Source organism: Pinus tabuliformis, chromosome Q (assembly GCF_031772625.1).
Source record: "Pinus tabuliformis cultivar Carrire ecotype Pingquan chromosome Q, CPIR1, whole genome shotgun sequence".
Lineage (NCBI taxonomy): Eukaryota > Viridiplantae > Streptophyta > Pinopsida > Pinales > Pinaceae > Pinus > Pinus tabuliformis.
The window spans coordinates 251,222,897-251,248,745 of record NC_142296.1 but is presented as its reverse complement, the minus strand read 5'-3'; the positions used below and the strand labels follow the sequence as shown (position 1 = coordinate 251,248,745).

Below are 25,849 nucleotides of genomic sequence, written 5' to 3'. Positions count from 1 at the left end.
AATATGATACTCCTACAAACAAAAGGGCCAGTGAATTATCAAGGGAAGAAACTGACAGTAATAACAAACGAACCAAAATAGGAAGCATTGAGGATCCTCGAGAGTGTTCAAAAATGAAGGGTGCACGTTCTTTTACAGGCATCGGTTCAACCAGGCAGCAAAAACTCTTGCAAGGTTGTCTTCTGAATATGGATTCATCTGAAGGTTCCAAAAAGAGGCCTGCCCATTCTATTCCTCTTGATCAAACAAAAGAACGTAGGAAAGTCTGCCTGGTAGAAGAGCCCATGCCAGGAATGAGTAGGAGAAAAGTCAAAGTTGGTGGAACAGTTTCCAAAAGTTGTTCACATCCCCTTTCCACTGATGACATTCAGAAAGCAAAGAGGCAAGCTTACTTGTTGCAAAACAGCGTAAACCTCACTCCTCTGGAATTCCATCATTATGGTCTTGCATCTCCCTTGTATACGCATTTTACATCACCAATTCGGCAATATGCAGATGTTATAGTTCACAGATTACTTGCTACTACTTTGGCTTTGTATAAGTTACCAGCTGTGTTTCAATATCGGGCGCATCTGACGAGTATTGCTGACAATTTGAACTATCAGTATCGAAATGCTCAAATGGTTGGTCGTGCTTGGGCACATAACTATTCGGGCGTCGAGAATGGTTCAAGCAATTACGGTCGTGATACAGTGCATGTCGTGGATGGTTATTATTTCAAACACATCGACAGCTACAACAGTTTCGTTATCCGCCTCTGATGCCTTCCTCCTCCCAACTGCATACGCTACTCCACGTCCCCTCCACATTGTGCTTTCCCCCCGACAACTCCCGCAGACTGTGGCCACTTTTGACAACCCCCACACGCACACGTGTTAAGACAATGGTTGCCCCTGTCGCCATGCGGTGTGCCTAGGTCGAGAGGTCACGAGTTCTGGCTTTGGTTCAAGTCGTGGATCGTTGCATGGAAATGATGTTGTATACGTCGTCGATTTGCGTGATATGAATGTTGTGTTAACCATACGAATGGTCAAAGGGTGTCGATACACCGGTTCAGCCATCAGGTGCTTCCAATACACCATGCTCCACACCAACAAAAAAACAAAAACAAAAAAAAAACCAAAAAGGGTGTGATTCCGTATATATAAATTAGTTCAAATCACATATCAATTATATTATATAATTATAGATTAATTAATTTATTTATATAATTTAATTATTTAAAATATATATAATATATATATTATTATTATTTATTTAGAAAAAAAAAATTAGAGTTTCGAAAAAAATTAAAGTTATTAAAAAAAATCCAAGGGAATATTACTGATGAGCTACATGATGAGAGGATGGTCAAATTATATACATTGAGACGAAAGACACTAAATTAAAGCTTTGAGGACAAAGCTTCTGAAGGAAGGAGCTATGTTATGAATATAATCCATAACAAGTAAATAAATAAATAAATGTAAATATTAAATAATCAAATATTGGTTATGTTTAGTCATTAAGTTAAGTGAAAAGGCATGTCTAAAAGACACGCCCAGTCACGAAAGGACACCTGTTTAGGTATATATATGCGGTCCTCATTGTAACATTCATCACTTATACATTTTTATATATAATAAATTATTATTACAAAATACCTCTTGTGTATTTTTACATTTAAGTCAACAAGCTATCAGTTTTTATGCTTCAATATGCTCAAGACTTTTATGATCCATTCTTAACTCAATTGATGCCTCATCAGATAATATCTCCATAGTCTCAAGGCCATCACAACTGCAACTAATTCCAAGCCATGTGTGGCATAATTGATTTCATGGGTCTTGAGTTTATGTGAAGCATAAGCGATAACCCCTCCATCTTGCATCAAGACTACACCTAATCCTTCTCCTGATGCATCCGTGCATACACGAAAGTCCTTGTCCATGTCTGACACCTTTAATATTGGGGCAGTTGTTAATCATCGTTTTAGCTCATTAAATGCTCTCTCACACTCACTTGTCCATTCAAACTTAACTCCTTTCCTTTGGAGGGTTGTGATGGGATTGGATATCCGTGAGAATCCTTCTACAAATCTTCTATTATAGCTTGCCAACCCCATAAAGATGCATACTTATTTGACATTCCTAGGAGTAGGCCAATCCATTATAGTTTCAATCTTGCTACAATCCACTGCAATGCCTTTCCCACTAATGGTATGGCCTAGATATTGAATTTCCTTCTCAAAGAAAGAACACTTAGTAAGTTTACCATATAGCTTATGTTCTCTAAGGCATTGAAGTACCAATCTAAAGTGCTCTTGATGCTCCTTCTCATTGCGGGAATAAACGAGAATGTCATCCAAGAACACTTGAATAAAACGGCCCAGATATCTGTGGAAAACATTATTCATCAAGTTCATGAAGGTTGTCGGGGCATTAGTCAAACCAAATGGTACAACAATAAACCCATAGTGTCCATATTATGTTGTGAATATTGTCTTAGGTATGTCCTCTTTGATTCCTAGTTGACAGTAAGCTAACCGTAGGTCTATCTTGGAAAACATTGAAGCTCTTTTTAGTTGGTCAAAGAGGTCATCTATGCCAAGCATGGGATACCGATTTCCAATGGTGGCCTTATTTAGATCTCAGTAATCAATACATAACTTAAGAGTTCCATCTTTTTTCAACACAAAGATCATTGGTGGACATCAAGGGGATACACTAGGTCGGATGAATTCTCCCAAGTCTTGGGAAGACCATTCAAAGCAATTCTCACCAACTCAGTGGGTGCAATGATCTCACCTACGGCTGCCAACTCATCTCTCACTGAAGTGATCTTTGTAAGGTATGTTGTAGCACTGTCAGTCTTAGCCATTTTAATGGCCTTCAGTGTCTCCTTTAGGACCATTTTTTATGTTTTCATTTGAGCTATGGTAAAGACTGGTCAACGCTGTCCACATCTCATGTGCATAAGTCTTTCTTCTCACATGAGGAATGACATGGTCTTTGATTCCTTCCAAAATCAATCTTTTTGCCTTAGCATTCTTTTTGTTAAACTCTGCCAACTGTATAGGGTCAGCAGGTACTACTACTGGGTTTTGTGTGGTATTTACCATAATGCCCCAGACTTCTGCTTCTTCAAAGATGCTTTGGATTCTCTCCTTCCATGCACTGTAGTTGTTCTGCCCATCCAACCTGTCTTCAACTCTCAAACCCAAAGACATGTTTCACTGTCCTATCAAACTGAAATTTTCAAATCTGTGGTAAAGGTTTATGTTTTCTGTGTAAAAATCAGCTTGTTGTAATTTTCACTTTGTTGTCCCAAACTGCACTTTTCAGCCAACCAAGCTCTGATACCATGAAGAAATTTCAACCCCCACTCCGATTATCAGTTTTCCTTATCACTCCATGCATTTAGTTTTAAATCCAAGCATGATAAAAATTCTAAAATCTGGAAATGATAATATTTTTCTAAAAACACAAATTTAGAGATTTTACAACTGCTGAAATTGCAGAAATAAAACACACAGCCACACACAGAAAATAACACAGTGATTTTTTGTCAATGTGACCCTCGAAAACCCCCCCCTACAACTCTTGGGAAAAATCAATTTGAGAGCTCTTCTTTATTTCTGAAAATGCTTTTATAGAGAAACTGAAATACACAGTAAAAATTCCAGCAACCACAAATTACAACTTATCTCGATTTCTGTGCTTCAACTCTGCCTCGAAAATCGTGCCAATCAACAAACAGCCAAAACAAAAAAATTTACAGCAATAAAACAACATTAAATGTTGTACGGCCAGCGTCGAAAAATGTGCCCAGAACTAGTTGTCCCTCTTCCTCGATTTTTGTGCCTTTCTCCTGTTGTACGATTTCTCCTTGGGATGCGTGCCAATAAATGTTGCTGCCAAGATTCACTGAAATGTCTTCTTGCTGCTCTCCTTCACTTCCTCACTGCTCATAAATTTTCTCCTTGCTCTCTCTTCTCTTTCTCTCAAATGCTCATGAAAGAATGAATGATTTTTTCCTCCTCTTCTCCTTTTATTCTCTAAATGACCTTTTGGGTTACCCTAAGATCTAATGGCTGAGATTCATTTAGATCTAGGGATGAGAATAAATGTGCATTTAATTCTCACTTTCTATTTTTTAACTCACCCACTTAAATAAAGACTCACTTAGCCTTTTATTTCCATAGTCACCCACTTAAATAAAGACTCACTTAGCCTTTTATTTCCATAGTCACTTTTTCACTTTCTAATTCTTCATTCACTTTAATAAGGTCACCTTTAAATTAGAATGTAACTTTACCACTTATAAAGTCACTTTTAAATTAGAATGTAAATTTACTACTTATAAAGTCACTTTTAAATTAAATTGACTTTACCACTTATAAAGTCACTTTAGGAGAAAAGTAAAAAATAAATTTGGACACTTTTCCCTAGGCCAAAGATCAAAGCCTTAGGGAACCACTTGTCCTCTAGTACCCTAATTTTAACAGAGCACATCCGATGCTACTCCAAATCAACAAATACAAGGAATAGATCAACTATGAATTTCTTTGTAGGATAGCATGCAATGAAGGAACCATGTTCCTGAAATCCATTGATGCATCATCACATGTCACGTATGCAAATTCATTATATGCACTATTGCCAGAGCTTGTTGGAGGAGTTGGGGTCAAAGTAAAAACATGTTGCCCAAGTAATCATGGACAACACTACATATTATGTAGCTGTTGGAACACTGCTATGCGAGAAATATTATACATTTTTACAGACCTCGCATGATGCACATCCTATAGATCTTGATTTTGGAAGACATAGGGAAGTTGGGTTGGGTGAAGGATATTGCCAATGACTGCAAAAATTTAAGCAGATGGCAACTACCTATAACCATGCTTTGGCATTTAACATTAGGAGAGAATTCACAAATGGCAAACTAATTTGCCCAGTTGTCAAATGGTTTGCAACCACTTTCTTTCACTCAGAAGTCTTTTGGCTGAGTTCACAGCACTAAGATAGATGTTTGTTTGTTAAAATTTAAAAATGGCCAGATTGGAAAGACCACACAAATTGGATGCAATGGTTGTTTCAAGGTATGTTTTAAAGATGATTTATGGAAGTTTATCGCTAAGGTCGTACCATCAATGAGCCTCTTGTGAAAATGTTCAAAATCATGAATGGAGAAAAACCACCAATGAGATTCATTTATGATGGTGGACAGGAGAAATAGGCCATCAAGACTTTGTATAAGGGCAGTGAAGCTAAATATGGCTTGTTAGGGCAATCGCTGATTCCATGTGGAACAGGCTGCATTCACCAAAAATTAGTACATAGAAGTCCAACACAATTTTTGTGATGCTATCAATCCAAAAGACATCATAATGGACACTATAAATCATGAATAGTGAGAAAAACTACTGTTCAATTAGATTTCATTTACACCTAGGCTCAAAAAACAAAAAAAAACTCATGCGTGCAAGGTTAAGAAAATCATTTCAATTATTTGCTCCGCCTTATAGGTTGAAACCAAACAATTTACCTTTTAGATTTAAGAAATTTGTTTTATTTATTTGTTGGATGCAAAATTAACAAAATTTTAATAATCCTTTTAAATTTCCCAACAACATTTGATACTATTAAATATAAGACATAAAAAACCAGATACAACTAGTGACAATCATCATTCAAACAAATATAAATGACAAAAAATCTGAAATAATGGTGGGAAAATGGAAATTAGAGACATACGGGAACTTCCGCTGAAAGTTGATAATACGTGGACGATCATTATGTAGGACCCAATTCTCTGGAACCTGCAATGATGCAACATGGAATGCATAAGTTGTAGATGATTGCACCAAATGGAAGATAAAGTTGCTCGACATCATTTTCATGTGTAGCATCCCCTAGCATAATAAAGATTAAACACATACATCCAGGAATATAAGATGTAATGCAACAGTATCAGCTCAAAATAACTTGTCCAAAAGTTGTGGCATGTTTACAAAGATAAGACACCAACTTAACTAATGGTATTCAGCAGTAACAGATAAAAATGGTGATCATCATAAAGGCTTTATATGAAGAAAATGTTTCTTAGATTAATTTGTTTAAGGACTTGGTGAGCCATAATAACAGTTACATGTGATTTGACCGATGCTAAACATAGGTTCACATATGCAATTTCAACATTTCAAAGAGGCGTCCATGAGAGATTTCACAAGCATCTTTCAATCTGCTTTAATTTTTTTTTTTAAACACTAATCTTGCATTTTGACATTTATTCATAACAACAATTTCTTTTTATCTTTCAAGAAACTCAAGAAGATTTTGACTCCATCGAAGAATCATGCACAATTTAAAAACTCTGGAGATGAAGTTTCATTTTCGATCTTATCAAACAACTCTAGGTCAATTGCAAAACAAAACCATTGTTGCCAACGAAATCAAAAGGATAGAATAAAATTCTTCCATACATATTGTAGAATTCATTCTGTATTTGTTAAAATGATGTCATTTAACCCCAAGACTACACCCATAAAGTCCAATATTATTTGTATCTAACGGAGTTTGAATCTAATGTGTTTCCACTTGTTAGAGTTTTATGCATGCAATGACAGAAATACAATATGCAGAAAAGAAAAATGAGATAATTTTAACAATGTCCAATAAATGACCACAAAGGTAAGTCAATGGGACTAAAAGACTGCACCCAATACAGGTACAAAGTGGTAGTGTGAAACCAACTCCAAGATGATACTAAAAGTTAAAAAGAGATAAATAGTTAAATGTCTAATTAAGAGAAGTTAGCTGAAGTTGGTCACCAAGGACAAGAGATGGGACTAGAGTCATCAATAACTATGAATGCACCATTGCACTAGCGGATTGTTGATACTTGTAATAGCTTCAGAATGTCTTTTGCATAGGCTCGGTGTCTTGGCATGTAGGAGATGATTTATTGCCTCTTTAGCTAAGTCACTTGACACGGGAACATGGGACACGCAGGACACGAAAATACGAGAGTCTGACATAGGACACGGAGACTCCCTGGAACAAGACACGATATATATATATTAAAAAAATTAATAGATATATTATTATTATGATATTACACAAATTCTCATGATGATACAAGTAACAAATTCAATCATAGATTCATACATGTACATTGTAAGTTTGTAACATTATGCATACAATCATGATTCATCAATGATACAAGTTTACAACTAGAAATTAACCATAAACTGCAATTTTCTCATTAAGTCATCAAAATCAAAATGTATTACATAGGTATTGAGTCTTGAGGACTCTTGACTAGGAATGCCAATGGAAAATAGCAAATACAAAACAAGGTAGACACTAGAACCCAAAACCGTAGAATAGGAAGGAAGAATCTCATAATTTGGTGCATCCTATGACTCTATTTTGCATCCTCCTCCTTTGTATCCAATGTAATCTCTGCATCTGTTGGTGTGGAGGATGACCCCTCAAGAGTATCACCATCATCAAAAGTGATAGGCTCTAGCACTAGGTCATTAAGATCCAAATTGGCCAATGCCAACTCAACACGGTTGTCAAAAACCATATCATCAGGAAACACATCCTACATCTTTGTCTTTCCCTTCAACCACTCCTCCCTCTGCCTCCAAATAAGACGAAGGTTGGTGTGCACATACACCATTGTCTTTGGCTTGTACTGTTCAAACCTGCTCTTCTTCAAACTATACAAATTCCCATATGTGCTCCAATTCCTCTCACAACAAGAGGATGAAGTAACTCTTGGTCTTCGCACAAGACCCTAGCAATGCATTCCTTCAAAGCTCTTCTTGGACCAAATCACTCCATAGTCACTCCCAATCCGGAAGCTTCTCCCCAGCACATACTCCATTCGCAAAGGACTCCCAGGGTTTGGTGAAAACCATTAGGGCAAAACGCACCAACTCTGTATCTGGAGTTCTTTTGCCCACTCCTACCAATTTGTCTCTTACTTGGGTGAATTTGGTTAGGTAAGGCACCACAGTGTTTGACTTGGTCATTCTGATAGTCTTAAGTTTATCTTTCAGCATCAATTTTTTGGTCTCACTGGTACTCTAATAGAGACCAAAAGTGGTCATCCACATTTCATTGGTTGTCTTCTTCCCAGCCAATTGGGGAAAAATGTGGTAATTCTAGTGTTCCACGAGGACGCGTCCCCCAGGCACCCCACGCACCCGGGACGGGGGGGCGTCTAGGGAAACATTTCCCCACGTCCCCCTTTTGGGGAGACGTGGGGAGACATAGGGAGGGACGTTTCCCTAGTGTGGGGGACGTGACTCCCCAAAAGGGGGACACCTGGGCATCCCCCCTCAAAATGGGCTATGAGTCCCCCCTTAAATTTGCTTGTAAACAATGATTTATGACAGGGAAAACGTAGTATTTGACCATATTTCCCTACTAATGCTATGCTATTCATGGTAATGTTAAATTCTTAAAGTAAAAGTGACATTCTCCTTTATCTTTCATTTTCATCCTTTTACTTAAATTTTTAACATTACCATGAAATGACTCAGGATGTTTGAGAGTGGTTCTGACCTCATTGGATTTCATATCGAGAAAGTAGAATTTTAGATCTCACTCAAAATCCAACAGACTTAACAGTTCTTCAGGAATTCAGGATTTGATGGAGTGTAATGTTTCCATTGCATTTTGTCATGTACAAGGGTATGGAATTGATATTTAATCAAGAGCACCAAGCCCTCTGTGTACTTTAGAGTGACTTTTAGACTCATCACTCCATTGTTTTTGAGTTTTAATTATATCAATTTACTATTCCAATCTTTAGATCAATTTTTCAGGAATTCAAGATTCGATGGAGTGCAATGTTTCCATTGCATTTTGTCATGTACAAGGTATGGAATTAGTATTTAATCAAGAGCACCAAGCCCTCTGTGTACTTTAGAATGACTTTTAGACTCATCACTCCATTGTTTTTTAGTTTTAGTTATATCAATTTACTATTCCAGCCTTTCGATTTCAGTGTCTATTATAGTCTATTTTTCTTAGTACTAATTAGATTCTAGAATGATAAATGATGAATTTTAATTTTAAATCAATTTAGATTCTAGAATCTAGAATGATGAATGATGAATTTAATTTTTAAATCAATGTAGATTCAAGAATGGTGAATAATGAAAACTGAATATGGATCAAAGTATTTCATTATTGAATCTCATGGTTTATGGATGAATCATGTATGTATTAGTAAGGATGATGAGTATGGATCAATGTATTTCAATATTTAATTCAATTATGTATGTATCATTCTATTTATGCTTTCATTATTGAATATGAATTTGAAATATATATATACATATATATATATATATATTAAAAAGGAAAAAAAAATTATATACCCCGACGTGCCCCCGTCCCCCCTAAATTTCCCTAAAATTTGAGGGTACTCCCACACATCCCCCTTGTGCGTCTCCTTGCACCCGCGTCTCCCCGTCCCGGAGACTTGGTGGAACATTAGGTAATTCACTCCCTACAACAGGATTCCTTGCCTTGGCATCTTTCTTGTTGTGTTGAGCTAACTACTGAGGATATCTGGGCAGAGCCGAGACATTGTCCACTAGCTCCCAAACGCTAGTTTGACGCACCCTCTAATATGTCCTCAAAGAGAAACCCCTATTACGCCATGTCTGTCTAGAAACCCTAACTGCCAAGTCAACTAATAATATTGCTCCCTATGAACATTGAAGTTGTTCTTTGAAAGGAAACACCTGTGTTTTGGCTTCAATCAGAGGCTACAATTCTAATACCATGTTAGTTTTCCATATACCCAGCTATCTAATTTGCACTTTATCTACATCTTACACTCAGAAATACAAACAGAAAATGCAGATTTGAAATTTAAAAATGCAAACACAGTTGAGTATCTAACCATAGCATGCACAACAGAAATTAAATCTGAAGACAAAACACACACATAAAAATTAAACACAAAATATACCCAAGAAACCCAAACTCCGGAGAAAACCTACAGCTATGTGTTTCTTTATTGCTCAAAAAATTCTTTAGGAAATATTACAGCTAGGTGAAAAACACTTTTTTTGTGCCCTGCTCTCCTGAATAGCTCCTCTCAGCCTAATTTTTCCTCTAGAAGGATCATATCCTGTATGGCTAGTCTATACAGTACAGCCGCGCTGTACAGCCGTCTTTGCACCCCCTAGAAATAATTCGGCCTACTGTTGATTTGATTCCCACTCTGTGCGACCTCTCTCCTCAACTTGGACGTTGAACTCTTCTTTTCCTTTTTTTGAAGGCTAAGCTAACATTTTGAAAAGCAATTTTCCCGATCTGAGCACTAGAACGCTCGTTGATGCCAAATCGATCTACCTCACTTCTACCCTTATCTCCCTTTTCTAACTTCACTTTGGCCTTCTAGAAGCATCCAAGGGCTGAGATTACCTCTTGAGTTTCCAAAATCAATGGCCAAGGTTGAATCTCTAGTTGACTTAGTACTTCTCAATTATTCCCAAGTCAACATTAGGAAATAATCTAATTATTAAAATAATTCTGGCTAAGTCACTGATCTCTGATTTTCTACATGCCTTGCACCTAGGCAATTGCAGAATCCTTCTTGCTCTGCTCCAATCAACATGTTGTGCCATAAATTGATCATACTTATCTATTTCAAGCATTTTCTTGGCCTTGTGATCCTAGGGAAGCCTATTGACCTTGCTTACTCTTAAACCCTAGGTCACTTTGTGCCCTGATTAGCCCTATTGGAGAATGTGATTGTCTTTTTGTGTTAGCTAAGCTTTGTCCTTAAAAAGAGTATCTCTCCTTGACCTATCCTAGTCACCCTTGAACTCACAAGACCTGCTAGATTTTGAGATGACAAAGCCAATTATGTTGTTGCCTAGATGGAGGAACTTCCGAAAGAGTCGGGAAGCAATTGCCAATGGGCTTGAAGGTTTTTGGTTTTTGAGTCTAAGATGGGGTTATCCTCTCTAATGAAATCTTGACACGGTACTAGTGGTCTAGCAAATCACTATCCTATTGTCATTGAAATGATTCAAGAAGACCCTAAGCCAAAATCGCCCCTAAAATTCAATCCTTAGTGGCTCTTGGAGCAAAATTACACGAAGCTAGTCAAGAACAACTGAAGGCACCTGAATTCTGATGCTTCCTCCTCTTACATGCAATAGTTTGTGCATAATATAGCAATGATAAAATACAAAATTAGGGATTGGATAAAAGAATATAACTCTAAACTTCAGGACCAACTAAGAGAGAATGAGTTAAAAATAAAGGCTCTTTACAAAGGCAACCAGTCAGGAATCTTCACCTAGCCTGCGAAATTTAGAAGCAATAAGACGGGATCTACTCTCAAAAAAAAGAGGCAACTTGGAGGCTAAAGAATTGTGTAATTTGGATATTAGAGGGGAACACCAACACTATGTTTTTTCACCAGTTCGGCAATTACAGAAAAAATAATAACACCATCTGGGAGATCAAAGACGAGGAAAGGGGAGTGGCAAAATCTTCCAAGGAGAAGACATGGAAAGGGTCAAATATTTTAGGATGTTGTGATAGAAGTCCAAGGGGTGTCTTATTGAGGGAATCATGCAAATCTTGAGTCTCATTTCAAGGACTATATCCGAAGAAATCGATAATAGTTTGAAAGTAGAGGTCTCTAAAGAGTAGTAGGTTAAAAGTACACTTTTCTCCCTTAAACATGGAAAAAGTCAGAGTACAGGCGAGTTAACAATGGAATTTTATGTGGGATTCTATGACCTTGTCAAAGATGATATGCTCAAGACGGTGTGAGAATCTTATAAGACTGGGAAAATTTTGAGCTTTCTTAACTCAATTTTTTTTGGCCCCTATTTAGAAAAGCGGGAAGCCACTTCTTTCAAGGACTATTGTATCTCCTATTGCAAAGTCATTTACAAATTGGTGGCAAAGGTGATCACAGCAAGGTTCAAGCATATTTTCAGTGGTTTTATCTCAAAAGAGAAATTTGGATTTCTTCATAAGCGCCAAACTCATGACATGGTAGCTTTGGTGCAAAAATATTTGCACTCAATCAAATTATCAAAGAGGCCATTTGTGGTGCTCAAGCTCAACTTGTCAAAGGCTTATGACAGAGTTAGCTGGACTTTCTTGAGGTTGATTCTTATTCAGTTGGATATGAACATTAATAAAATTAACTAGATAATGGGGTGTGTCCCGCCTGCATCTTGTGCAGTCCTAATTAATGGGGCTCCATCTCAAATATTTTTTGGTGTAAAGTTTAAACAGGGCTCTGCCAAGGCCTCCCTCTTTCTCATTTCTTATTTCTCTTGGTGGCTGAAGGGTTAAGTAGACAAATGGTGGACACCAGATCAAATGGGGTTCTTTTGGGCTTTAAGGTTTCAAGTTGAGAGTTTTTGTCACATCTTTTTGTTGACGATGTGTTGCTTCTCAAGAGCAGGAATTTGGTGGAGATCCAAGCTCTTATTAGGATTTTGGATCTATATAAAAAAGTGATTGGGACAGTGATAAACAATACCAAGTCATGTTTACTTATGAGCCATCTTCCGAAGGGGGTATAGCACCAATTGCTTTTGTGGATGCCTTTTCCACAAAAGAATGTTGAAGAAGGACTAAAGCACTCGGGTTTCACCTCAAACCTGATTCATACAAGCTTGTGGATTGGCTTTGGCTTGTTAAGAAGGTTGACAGTCGTATCTTTATCTAAGTCAACAGGCTGTTATCAAAAGAATGGTGTCTGGTTTTGGTGAAATCTGTCATAGAAAGTATCCTCGCCTTCTAGACACGTATTGCTGCTGTATCGAAAGGTATTTTCTCCAAGATAAGAAAGATCAATTTTTTGTTTTTTATGGTCCAGATAAAGATTATTTGATGGCATCCCTTTAACTAAATGGTCAAACATTGTGAAGCCAAAAACAATGGGGTGAATGGGAAATGAAAAACATTTTTCTCTTATCCCAGTCTCTAGTTGCCAAAAGCTTCTGGCATTTCATGCATATCATGGCTTTATGTGATCGGATCATGAGATCAAAATACTTAAATGGCTTATCTATGGAGGAATGGTATTTCTAGGGCACTGGATAATATGGAGAGTCAATGATGGTTCAAAAATTCAGATTAGCGAGGGCCTATGGACGGGGTTGGTTAATGCTTTTTTCCCTTCCAATCAACTAGTTCATTCCATCCATAATCATGGAATATTATCATGGGCTATGTTAATGCCCAAACGCCCAAGCTTTGACCCGTGAAGACTGGAAGAAGGAAGAGTTAGGTTTGGAAGGGATAGTGGTGGAGGAATGGCATAATTATGTCAATATGTTGTGTTCAGGCTTTATCAGACTTAGGGACAATGAAGTGAACCCTTTATGCTCATCGAAAAACATGACAACAGGTGATTTCATTGCAAAACTAGGGTATAATACCAATCGAAACCCTTATTGCTGGAGATGTTAGATGGTTGTGAGGCAAGATATGGAAAACCAATGGTCCTATCAAATGCAAAATAATTATGTGGCTTGGTTTAAATACCAAACCCTTGACATGGGACAATGGTCTGAAAAGGGGATGATGTGGCTCTAATTAATTCTCTCTTTGCAAATCTGAAGCTGAATCAATCTCACACCTTTTCATTTCTTGTTCATATGCAGTTCAAGTACAGGCAGGAGTGACCAATTAGAAGTTTTCCACTGTTCTACTTTTGTGGGCATTTGTTGGACATTAATAAATTATCTTATCTTATCTTATCTTATTGGTCAAGAAGTTTGGCTCCTTCCCAGGGATAATGATTCAATGTCTTTGGTGGGTATGCAATTTGAACATTTTTTAGGAAAAGAAGTTCCAGTGGAGGTTACAGTTAGTCTGTTCATTAAGCTGACCAGGGACTATAACATGGAACCTAAACAAAAGCAGCTGTTGCCAGTAATGCCAGAAATTGACTACGATCTTCCTTGGAGTTTCTTCGATGGTGCTAGCCACGGATATAGGCCAAAATGTGGTGTTTGGGCAGGTATTATATGTAAGGCACAACCATTTCTTCCATATAATATTTTCCCCTGTCAAGCATTCTAACTCAAAAGCAGAGTTTACAGCTCTTTGGCCTCCATTACATTTTGCAAAGAAAAGGAATCTCTCTAAAGTTCACATCGTCCGGAACTCAAAGAAGGTTATCGACTAGACCGACAACCATTTCTTCCATATATGATTTTCCCCAGTCAAGCATTCTACAACCATTTCTTCCATATAAGATTTTCCCCAGTCAAGCGTTCTAACTCAAAAGCAGAGTTTACAGCTCTTTGGCCTCCATTACATTTTGCGAAGAAAAATGTTCTCTCTAAAGTTCATATCTTCCGGGACTCAAAGAAGGTTATCGACTAGACCAATTCTCTGTTGCAGGAAATTCTCATCTTGATTCACACCTTTCAGTACCTTTCTTTTACTCACATTTACAGAAAATGCAATCAAAAAGCGGATGAGCTTTCTAAATAAGCGCTTCTTCTGCCCGCTGGCTCCTTTGGAGTTTATGAGTTCAATGATGAGCATGAAGCGGAAGCTTTGGATTTTCTCTTTTGGTCCCTTTTGTTCTTTTTTATACATTTTAATGAAGGTAATAAAGGCAGCTGGAATCGGATTTGTCTTTCGTCTAAACGCTGCTCTCTAGTATATAAGTCCCAGGTGTGTTTTGACAAGTTGTGAAAAAATTTTGTTTGCTGTTTCGTTTTGTAAAAGTTTAAACATGTCGGTAATTAATGCTGTAAGTCAGAGTTACTCTAGAATTTCTGGTCAGAGCTGTAAGTTGAAGATACTGTAGTATTTTGGACAATTTTGTCTAGAAGTCCTGTCATGTCCTTCAGGGACAGTAACATGTATACTCTTCTATGATGTTCTAAAGAAATTTTCTTATGGAAAAAAAGGGGGACCGCACATTAGAATGTATATAAATTTATGGTACTTATGAAGTAGTTTCTTATATATATCTAGTGTTACTAGTGTTTGTCATTCTAAATTTTATCGAACCACTTTGTGCAAAGAATCTCCTATCGATCAAGAGAGATATAGGTATAGGACATTTCTAAAACCTTGATTATTAATATTATTGAATGGTTAAGCTTTTTGTATAACATTTACAGACAAGTATAAAATATGTATAGAGAGCAATCAGAGAGACAGGAAAATCTGCAACAAATATAATCCATGAATATAGATTTTGAGAATAAAATGAATATTGAAGTACATACACTATTTTGAGAATAAAATGAATATTGAAGTACATACCCAAGTATCATGATGGTGAGAAAGAGAGGCCCACTTCACTAAATACTGAAGTTCTACTTCGCTTAGCTCAGTTCCAACCTGGACCTGCCTTCGACCTATAATCTTTTCAACTTTTTTTGGAGGGTAAATATTACCACCCTTGTTGGACTTTTTGAAGTTCACAGATGATGACTCCTTGCAATAAGGGCAAATCCAATCTCCATCGGGGATCGTCAACAAAGGAGGTTGTAAGCAAAATGTGTGGAAAGATTGAAAGCAATCCTTTCCATCACATAGAAGTAAAAGACTGTCTGCCCCTCCAAACTGGAAAGAAAACAAAAACGCTTAACCAACCATCATAACTTCACAGCAATATCAAGATTAACAAATCAATAATATAAAGATGCATCAAAAAATCAAACACATTAAAAATTATTTTCTACTTTTTAAAGCCACTTACAAGATGTAAAAACCTGAAGACTGAATGAGCTAAACATGCAACAGACAAAACCAACCATTAATCTAACCTGGCATACAGAACAAAGCTGATTAAGAGTAATATGACTTAATTCATCTTCAATAGGGTCTGTACTAGAATTTGTGCCAGAAACTTTGCCACCATCATACTCCTCCCGTGTCGTGGCTATACCTGTAATGAAAAGCTCAATACAAAATAAATATCATAACTACGAATGAGGTTCAAAATATTATCATTCACTTGCCATGCATTTATCTATAAATTTAATGAAACCTCTCGGTACACGATTTAGTAGGAACTTGAAAAATGTTACAATGAGCACAAGCAAGGCAGTAATCCTACATCTAAGACATGGACCTTAAGAAAGGGTTCACATGCGCAATAAGTAGTGTATTCAATTTATTATGATAGTTTGATCTTAATTTTATGAAACGAACAAAGTTCATTTACTGAATTTCCAACATAAGGACAATACGTCAAAAGCCGTAAGGACAAGTAACATATAAAATAATGAATAAGATATGATTAAATGATTGACACAAGGACATGTGATGGTATACCTCTACACATTGACTAGTCACAACTATCGATGGGCAATGCCCCATGGTTAGGTCATGTCCTTTTAGCTAGTGTGTGTCACTTCCTTATTATTATTATTATTATTATAATATAATATCTTAATTACAATCACTCTAAATTAGTAAATTACAAGAATAAACAAGCAGCCCAAAAGAAAAAAGAAAAAATATCTTCAAGATGTGACAAAATTTTCAATATAACCAATGAGAAAGTTGTCAGCTTAAAACCTCATGTGTACAAAAAGTCTGGCCATGTTACACTTACCAGTTGATGTGGCCTAAGTCGAGTGCGATACTCTAGTGATTTTGACAGCTTATATGCCACTAGGTAACAGTTTCTTAGCCAATGGCTAGTTCCGCAAGTCAAACAAACTAGCAAACAAAAAAAAGGAGAGAAAAATTTCGTTGTGGAGTGCATATCCCATATTGTAGAATGAGTAAGCAAGTCAATGAAACAAATGATTGCAAAAAACAAGAAGAAGAATGGAGATTAAGTATTTTGACTTGCAAGTCAAGCAGCAAACACCACTCCTACAAGGTGTCAAAATCAAATGTGACCAAAAATTACAACTAGAGAAGCAAGACCTTGGGAAGTAACTCTACAGCAACTCATCAAAGAAAGACAAGAAAAATTCTCACCTAAACAAGCTTAATCAAGAATTTCTTTCACAAATCAAGAAGCAAAGAGATGAGAAGAAAAACTATCAAAAAATTTTAACAAAAGAATCAAGTTTAGAAAACAAAATTAACAAGAAATCATAATAAAATGAGATAAAAATTTCTCACCAACAGAATTGTATTCAAAGCAAGCTTATGCAAATTAAAAAGTTAAAGAATGGGAAAATGCCATAACAAGAAGAGTTAGACTGCATATCAACAAATGCACATTGACTAATAAAGAAACAATAACCAATCTAGCTAAATTATGAAAGTCATCAAACATAAAAATCCAAACCTTAGGGGAGAGGAAACAATACAAATCCACTCTACATTAAAAATCTAAACGATGATTATATTGAAATATTGCAATTGGCTGCACTTCCTGTTCTACGCATTCATGATTTCTTGCTGAGGGCCATTTTCCTCCCCTCCCTCCTTATCCCGTTTCCCCTCTTGCCCCTTCTCCCTCCCAGGCTTGGCATTTAGGCTACCGCTGGCCAGACGGCCCTGATGGTTGTATTGGCCTAGGATGTCTCTCCAGCAGCAGAGATCATGGCCTTCAACTCCCTAGTTGTTGTTGCGCCCAAGTTCCAGAGCAAGACTCTTCTCGTCTTGCTAAAAAGGCAAATGCGATTCCAAAGATTGAGATTAGTGCCCCTCAAGCTCGCTCTCGTGCCTTGCAGCTTGTGGAACAGGGCCTTATTGGTCAATTCATGGGCCTCTGGCCCTCTCCGTGCTCAGTTCGGTCTTGGATAGAGAAGAACTGGAAGTCGCTCATCAAAGGAGAGGTCATCTCGTCATTTTGTGGTAAGGGCTTCTACACTTTCTACTTTGAAAACAGGCTGGATCGTGACTTGGTATTCAAGAGTGGCCCTTATTTCATGGGAGCCCAGGGTCTTTATTTGGATAGGTGGAGTCCCAGCTTCAACCCGGACAGTGATGTTCCTTCTTTAGTCCCGGTCTGGGTGAAGCTTCCCTATCTCCCCCTCCACTGCTGGAACGATGCAACCTTTCATCTGATTAGGAACTCTCTAGGGAAGTATATAGATTGTGTTGAGCCAAAGGACGGTCTCTTTGCTTGTGCAAGGATTTGTGTGGTAGTCGACCTAGAAAAAAGGTTCCTAGCCGTCGTCAATATCAGTATGGATAGTTGGATGCATGTTCAGGAAGTGGACTACGACCAGCTGCCCTTCAAATGTAAACTTTGCCATGAATACAAGTATTTCGCCAAAAGTTTCCAAAAGCACCAAGACACATCGAAGAATCAGTAAGGAGAAACAAATGAACAATGGCAGCAAGTTAAACGAAAAAAGGGGAAATCAAAGCGAAACAATGGGCCCCCAACAAATGCAAAAACTACCACTCTGAGTGCGGGTCCAAGCCAAAGCATGCCTATCCCTCCCATGGGGACCTCCAATCTAGAGGGTGGAGATCGCAAGCAACAAAATAGGTATGCAGCGCTAGCATCTGTCCAAGAGGATGGAGGCCATTACCTTTCCCTAAAAGTTCACGACTTCGGTGGTCTTGAGGCTGTTAAGCTCTCTTCGGCCGCAAAATGGCAGAAAGAAATCCCCACAAGCCCAGAAACATCTAGTAACTCAGAAGACACCACAGATGAACAGGAAGATGAGGAAGAGTTCTTATCTTCCCAAGAACTAACGAGACCAACAATACTAGCGGGTTCAGTAGACGAGAAATCAAAAGGCACAAAAGTTAGAGATGTGGACAGAAATGTAAGAAGATTTGTACGGAAAAAAAGCAAAGAGATATGGCTGGAACAAACAAAAAAAGATAAAGAGTTGGCTTTTTAACACACCATCCCTCGATAGTTAGCAGACTTGGGGGCCAAAGGAGGCAAAAAAGGAAGTATAGTAGGCCCTGCGAAAGGGACGCCTGCCTCAAAGAGTAAATAATGAATATTATCTCCTGGAATTGTAGGGGCCTGGGATCTGGAAAAAGAATAATGGAAGTGAAATCACTAATTCAAAAGGAAATACCAGTAGTCACCCTCCTCCAAGAGACGAAGTTAGGTGATGCAGAAATCTCCTCCATTCACTCCAAAATTTGGGGGAAAAGCAGTATGGTAGCGGAAAGCTTGAGAGGTGCTTCGGGAATCCTCTGCACATTGTGGAATCCAGCTCAACTGTAATTGGTATGCTCTATAAAAACAACCCAGTGGATTGCAACTACCTTTAAAATTTTAGAATTGCAACAAAATTGTACTGTAATTAATGTATATATGCCTGTTCACTTTAGAGAGAAACAAGAGTGCTGGAAGTCCTTGACAGAGTTGCAAAACTCTGATTATGGTCGCAATTGTATCCTGGGAAGTGACTTCAAAACCTTTATTGGCCAAAACGAGAAACGAGGAGGCTCCATTGTTTGGGATGCCTCACAGCAAAACATGGAGGATTGAATACTTAATCTCAATCTATTTGATGTCAAACCTTCTAAATTCCTCAATACATGGAATAATAAATGCTCAAGCTCAGGCCATATCGCTGCTAGGCTCAACCGTTTCCTTACTTCTAATAGCCTCCTTACCTGGAATCTGTGTCTGAAATCCTTTATCCTTCCCTGGCGCAGCTCGGACCTGTTGAAGGAAGTGTAACTAGGTTCGGTCTTCATAAATGTAAGTTTGACTTTTGTATTTGTTATGAAACCAGCTCACAAAAGATAGAAAAGATAAATCAACACCTTAGAAATCAGCCACTTTAAGGGGGCAACCTCCTTTACATTACACAAATGAACAATTCTTGGATGATACAAATGACAAAACCTCCTTTCTATATATAGGAGTCTAAGGCGTCACACTATAATCAAAGCTGACATAACAATAATAATATAAGGGCACAACAATAACAATAAGGGCTACAACAATAGGTATTGGGGGAATCACTAGTATTATAGGGACCTAACATGCCCCTCTCCTTTGGATAGTTTTGGATGTTTCTATATAAAATTCTCATCCTCCCATGTGGAATCGTCAGCAGGTAAGTTCTTCCACTTGACGAGATACTCCGAAATTGGTCGATTTCGTAGCTATCGAGTTCTTATTTCTGTGACTACTTCAAGTTCCAATATGATTTTTCCTTCCTCGTCAAGTTCTGGCAATATTGTTTGAACTAGAGCATGAAACATGGAAAACTGGGTGCACTCGGGAAGCTGCAAGAAGCTCCAATTTGTATGCCATAGTACCAATCTTTTGCAACACCTGTACGGACCATAATACTTTGGTGATAATTTATTATCCTTCTTAGCTTGCTTGAGGAACATTTGTTTATATGGTTGTAGCCGTAGAAATACCTAGTCACCTACATCAAAACTTCTTTCGATGCAATGTTGATCTGCCTGTTGTTTCATTCTATTATGTGCCAAAGTTAAGTTATCCTTTAAGAGTTGGAGAACTTGTTGTTGATGCTCGATGTGATCTTCCACTGCTTGAACGTTAGAATTTTCTCTTAAAATTGATGTGATGAACAGTGGGTGATATCCATAAAGTGCCATAAATGGGGTCATTTTTGTTGCAATATGGAAGGAAGTGTTATACTACCACTCAGCCAGAGGCAACCATTTGACCCATTGTGTCTATTTATCAGATACAATGCAACGAAGATATCCTTCCAAACATTTGTTTACTATCTCAGTTTACCCATCAAATTGAGGATGATAAGATGAGCTATGAGCTAACTGAGTACCAAGACAAGAAAATAATTTTGTCCAAAAATTCCAGTGAAAATGGGATCTCTGTCGCTTACAATAAACTTTGGGTTTCCATGTAGCTTTTGAATTGTTTCCATAAATGTTGTAGGCACTATACTGGTTTTACGATAATGCACAAAAGTGTGCATACTTGGTAAGTTTGTCAACTACCACCATGATGACACTCTTTCCTTTGGACTTGGGTAAACCTATGATAAAATCCATTGAAAGCTCCTCCCAACGTTGACTTGGAATGGATAACGGTTGTGATAGATTCGCGGTTTTAATTGTTTCAACTTTATTTTGTTGGCAAACCAAACATTCCGCCACAAACTTTTGAATATCAAACTTTGAAATGTATAAGGTGCATTAGTAAGGCCAAAAGGCATGACCAAAAATTCATAATGACCCGCATGAGTTCTAAATGTTGTTTTCGGAATGCCTTCAGTCTTCATTCTGATTTCTTGATATCCTGAATGAAAATCCAACTTGGTGAAGTAAATTGGTCCATGCAATTCATCCAATAGTTCATCAATGACAGGAATGGGAAATTTATCTTTAATAGTGAACTTGTTGAGCTCTATATAATCCGGACACATGCGCCATGATCCATCCTTCTTGTGCACCAATACTACTGGAGCAGAGAAAGAACTTTGACTAGGTTGAATTATACCATCCTCTAGAATTTATGTAACCATACGTTCAATTTACCTCTTTTGGGCATAGAGATATCTGTAAGGCCTGATGTTTGGAGGAACACTTCCTGGAATCAAATGAATAGCATGATCATAATCATGAATAGGTGGGAGACCTTTGGGAGTCTCAAATACCTTGGAATGATTGTCCAAGACTTTTTGGAGATCTAGAGAAATAGATGATTTCGATGTGGGAACCTCTAGCGAACATAATTGTGCAATTACACCTCGTTGTTCTTTCTTTAGAAGCTTTGTCATTCCATTAGAGCTGATTATCTTTCTTGGTTTCCCTACGATACCTCTTAATTCAACTTCCTTTCCTTCCGAAGAAAATTTCATGAAAAGTTCTTGAAAATTAAAAGCTATTGTACCCAAGGATTGTAGCCATTGGACTCCTAGTACAACATCAGCACCACCCATTGGAATGGAAAGCATTGGGCTATTCAATACATATTCTCCCATGGATAACTTGATATTATGGCACTTTCTAGAGCAATTTATGGTTCCTCCACTTACAACCATCACTTGACACTCTAGTGTTGGATATACGAAGCAATTCAATTATTTGGCTATCTTACAATGAATAAAATTATGGGTACTACCCAAATCAATCAACACTATAACCTTTTTCCTTTTGATATGTCCTTTTATCTTGATAGTTTGAGGAGTGATAATTTCGACCAATGCATTACAAGATATAGTCAAATTCATTTCTTCTTTCTCTAGGGTTTGTTCCTGGTGTATATCCTCTTCTTTTGATGTTTCTTGTTCATTTTCTTCCTCCTCTTCACAATCTATGTAAAATAATTTCTTCTCAGCACACTTATGACCTTTAGTGTATTTGCTATCACAACTGTAACAAAGCCCTTTTGCTCTTTTTTCTTCCAATTGTTAGGGTGTCAACCTTGTAAGTTGTGGAAAGCTATGGGAAACAACACTTCCATCCTTATAGTTGTGAGAGGTAGGCTTCCTTGTTGCCATAATTTTGCTTTCCATTTTTCTTGCCAACCTGAATGCCTTCTCCGATGAGTTAGGTTCACAAAGGTGAACCTCATGTTGGATGTTATCCTTTAAAGTCCCTATGAACATATCAATCATATGCTCCTCTGGAATATCTTTTACCCTTATATTCAATTTTTGGAAGTCCTCAATGTGCTCCATCATTGAACCCTTTTATTTGAGGTTTATCAATTGGCTAAAAAAAGTGTTGCTTTTTGTCTCCTCATAATGTGCTATCATGTCTTTCGTAAAAATTGCCCAAGTGACAATTTGTTTACGAGAGCAAAGTCATCGATACCTTACAAACTGATTTGGTTCCAAATATAAAGTTGCAATGCGTACCTTTTGTGTTTTGCACATTATGGAGATCGAAATATTGCTCTATATCTAGTATCCATGTTACGGGATCCTTGCCATCAAACTTCCTCATATCAATCTTGGGAACGTGGTGGGTCTTTGTTCCAACGTTAGAGTCTATGAAATCATGATTAACATTTCTTTCGTTCTCATCGTAAGTTTCCTCTACTACCTTTTCGTCATTAATAAGCCTCTCTCGTAGCAACATTGTCAAACCTTCCTTCAAAATTTCCATCTCTTTCTTCAAATCTTCAATGTTGTCATTCTTCGATTCATGATTAACATTTCTTTTATTCTCATTATGAGTTTCCTCTACTACCTTTTTGCCATTGGGAAGCCTTTCTTGTAGCAACTTTGTCAAACCTTCCTTCCATGTCTTTCTTCCAATCTCCAATGTTGTCTTTCATACCATCCATCTTAGCTTCCACGCCATTCATCTTAGCTTCTGTTACCTTTTGTGAGAGTGAAATTTGTTGCACATAGTCTCGTAATTTTGATATATCATGTTGCATTTCTTCCTCTTCTTCATGAGTCATGCTAGAGCTTTCAGGTTGTTTACTAGGTGTTTCCATTTTCTTTCTTCGGGGCATCAATTAATGATAATTATGCTTCACTATGCCCTTTGAACTTCAAACTATTTTTTTCAACCCAAACTTATGCAAAATTTTAAAAAGACTACACACCTTTTTTCGCTTTGTAGAAGCTCAATATTGAATCTGTTGTATCTCTATAATTGCGGATCTCCAAGGTCTGAAATTGCTTCCTGCAATGACCCTTTAAGTCCTCTTTTGAATGCCACCAATCTGATCTAAATTGGATTCTCCAAGAAAGAGTTATGCCCAAGATGACCTGTTTATATACTTTTTCAGTAGAGCGAACTTGTATGACGTGCCACGTGTCACTGTTTCGACCTTCGACTCTGAAAAGCTACACAAAAAACTATAGTCCATCCTCTTTCTGTAACTTCTTACGAAATTTCAATCTAATGCTCAGACAGAAAGTTATGACGATTTTCCCAAGGTCACTTGTTTGGAATGTAATTCGGGAGTCTACAAAACCCTAACTTCCTCGGATCATATCTCTAAAAATATAGCGAGACAAGATCTGAAATTCGGACCCAAGGTTCAGAACGACTTCGGCTCAAATGGGTTTTTTTTAGCTTCTGAAACTTCGTAGGGAAAGCATTATAGCGAAAATGTCACGATGACCTGTTTGGAGCAGCGAAACCCTAGAATCCAAAGCTCTGATACCAAATGCTATGAAACCAACTCACAAAAGATAGAAAAGATAGATCAACACCTTAGAAATCAGCCACTTCGAGAGGGAAACCTCCTTTACATTACACAAATGAACAATTCTTGGATGATACAAATGACAAAACCTCCTTCCTATATATAGGAGTCTATGGGATCACAATATAATCAAAGCAGGCATAACAATAATAATATAAGGGCACAGCAATAACAATATTGGGCTTCTATGGGGCACAATGGGGACAATAGAGGCACAACAATAACAATAAGGGCTACAATGACAACAATAATGGGGGAATCACTAGTATTATAGGGACCTAACAATATTTATTCAAGAAAAGAGATATTATTTTTATGATATTTGTCAATGAGTTTCTTACTCATTGAATTAGGTCAAGCACATGTTTAAGTGCTTCTAGAAAGTCAAGAGTCAATGTATTTATGTAAGACCCTTTGAGGGCATGTTACACTATGTATAAAATAGTATAAAGGTCAAAGGATACCTCCAAGCAAAGTCCCAAGTCCTCTCCATGCAGCAACGTCCTCCAAATGAAGCAAAACAATGAAATAAATTCATGTTGGCCTAAAGATAGCATGTCAGCCTTCTAGTTGGCCTAAAAGGAGGGACAGTCCTCTATATATAGAGGTTGTCCACTCCACTATAACATCAAGCAACTCTCATCTGAAATCAGCGAAGTATACAAGCCGAGAAGAAGTGACAAAAAGACAAGTTTAAGGGTCTCCTAGTGCAGCGAAGGAAGGAGAAGAAAAAGTGAAGTTCTGGGCACGTGCGAAGTAAAAGAGGATAGTTTGCGGGTATAACAGCAGTAATATCACAGTTCAAAATTTGTTAGTGTTTGGGCTAAATATTAGGCCTACAAGGCCTCCCAAGTCAAGCGAAGAAGTCCCTCTCTCTAGCGAAGGCAAAAAGGACCCTAACTCTCCAAGGGTACCTTCCACACGTGGGAAAATTAGGGTTGTTGTTCAGTCACATCAAGTTTGCAGACCTACCTCAAGAAGAACCTCGTTGGATCAAGAGAAGGGTGTCTCATTAAGTGAAGAACATCTTGAAGGGAGGAAGAAGAATATCTCATCAAGAAGCTAACTAGCCAAGGTCTATCTCTAGACAAAGCAGTGAAGAAAAGGACGAAGTGTTGGGGAGAAAAGTGTCGGAAGGAGGAAGTCAATGTGCCAGGAACAAAGTGCAGAATAGAGGAAGGACTTGACTTGTGCTTGGAGGACATCCTAGTCAAGGGTCTAGGGTTTGGCATTGATCAATAAGAAGCTTCAATAAGAGAAACTTACCAAAGGGTTTTCCTCTCAAGAGGAGAGAGGTTTTGGCCCTGGCAGAAAGCCAACATCTTGTGTTCTTGTTCCTATGTTTTGGTAGCAATTTGATGAAGTACACAACCATGCATTAGGTTGAAAAAGACGATTAAGCTAACAAGAAAAGTAAAAAGACTCCATAAACTGTTACCAAGTCAAGAAGAATCACACCACACCTAATTGCCCTAGATTCTTCAACGGGACCATTGTCTTATTCGCCTCCTCATTTCGCCCTTCCTTAATCTTGGACCTATCCCCTTTAGGTTCTCCCCCCTTTGGTTGGACTCTTTAGGGTTCTCTGATATAGTCTCTCTTTCATGGTCGGTTTGGGTGGAGGGCAGCCCAATCTCTATCTGGGAATCCAAAATCAAAAGACTAAAAGGTGATATTAAGTGGTGGCTCAAGGAGAATAAATCTAAAAGGCAATATGCAATAAAGGATACAGAGCACCATCTAGCATCTATTCATGGGAAAATTGAGACTGCCCCAGTCAACCAGATGGACTTCCAAAAAGAAGTTGAAACCTTCAAGGCTCTCCATG

General features: G+C 37.7%; 1 protein-coding gene across 3 annotated transcripts in view; it reads right to left on the bottom strand.

The window, feature by feature from the left end:
- LOC149219119 (uncharacterized) overlaps window positions 1–25,849 on the bottom strand; it is a 289,169-nt gene that overhangs the window by 157,759 nt on the left and 105,561 nt on the right. For all 3 annotated transcript variants that reach the window (XM_089384274.1, XM_089384275.1, XM_089384276.1), the window contains 3 exons: window positions 15,788–15,909; window positions 15,282–15,584; window positions 5,739–5,803 (listed from right to left, as the gene is read on the bottom strand). In XM_089384274.1, the coding sequence (XP_089240400.1) occupies window positions 5,739–5,803; window positions 15,282–15,584; window positions 15,788–15,909 (490 nt within the window). The remainder of the gene's footprint in view (window positions 1–5,738; window positions 5,804–15,281; window positions 15,585–15,787; window positions 15,910–25,849) is intronic.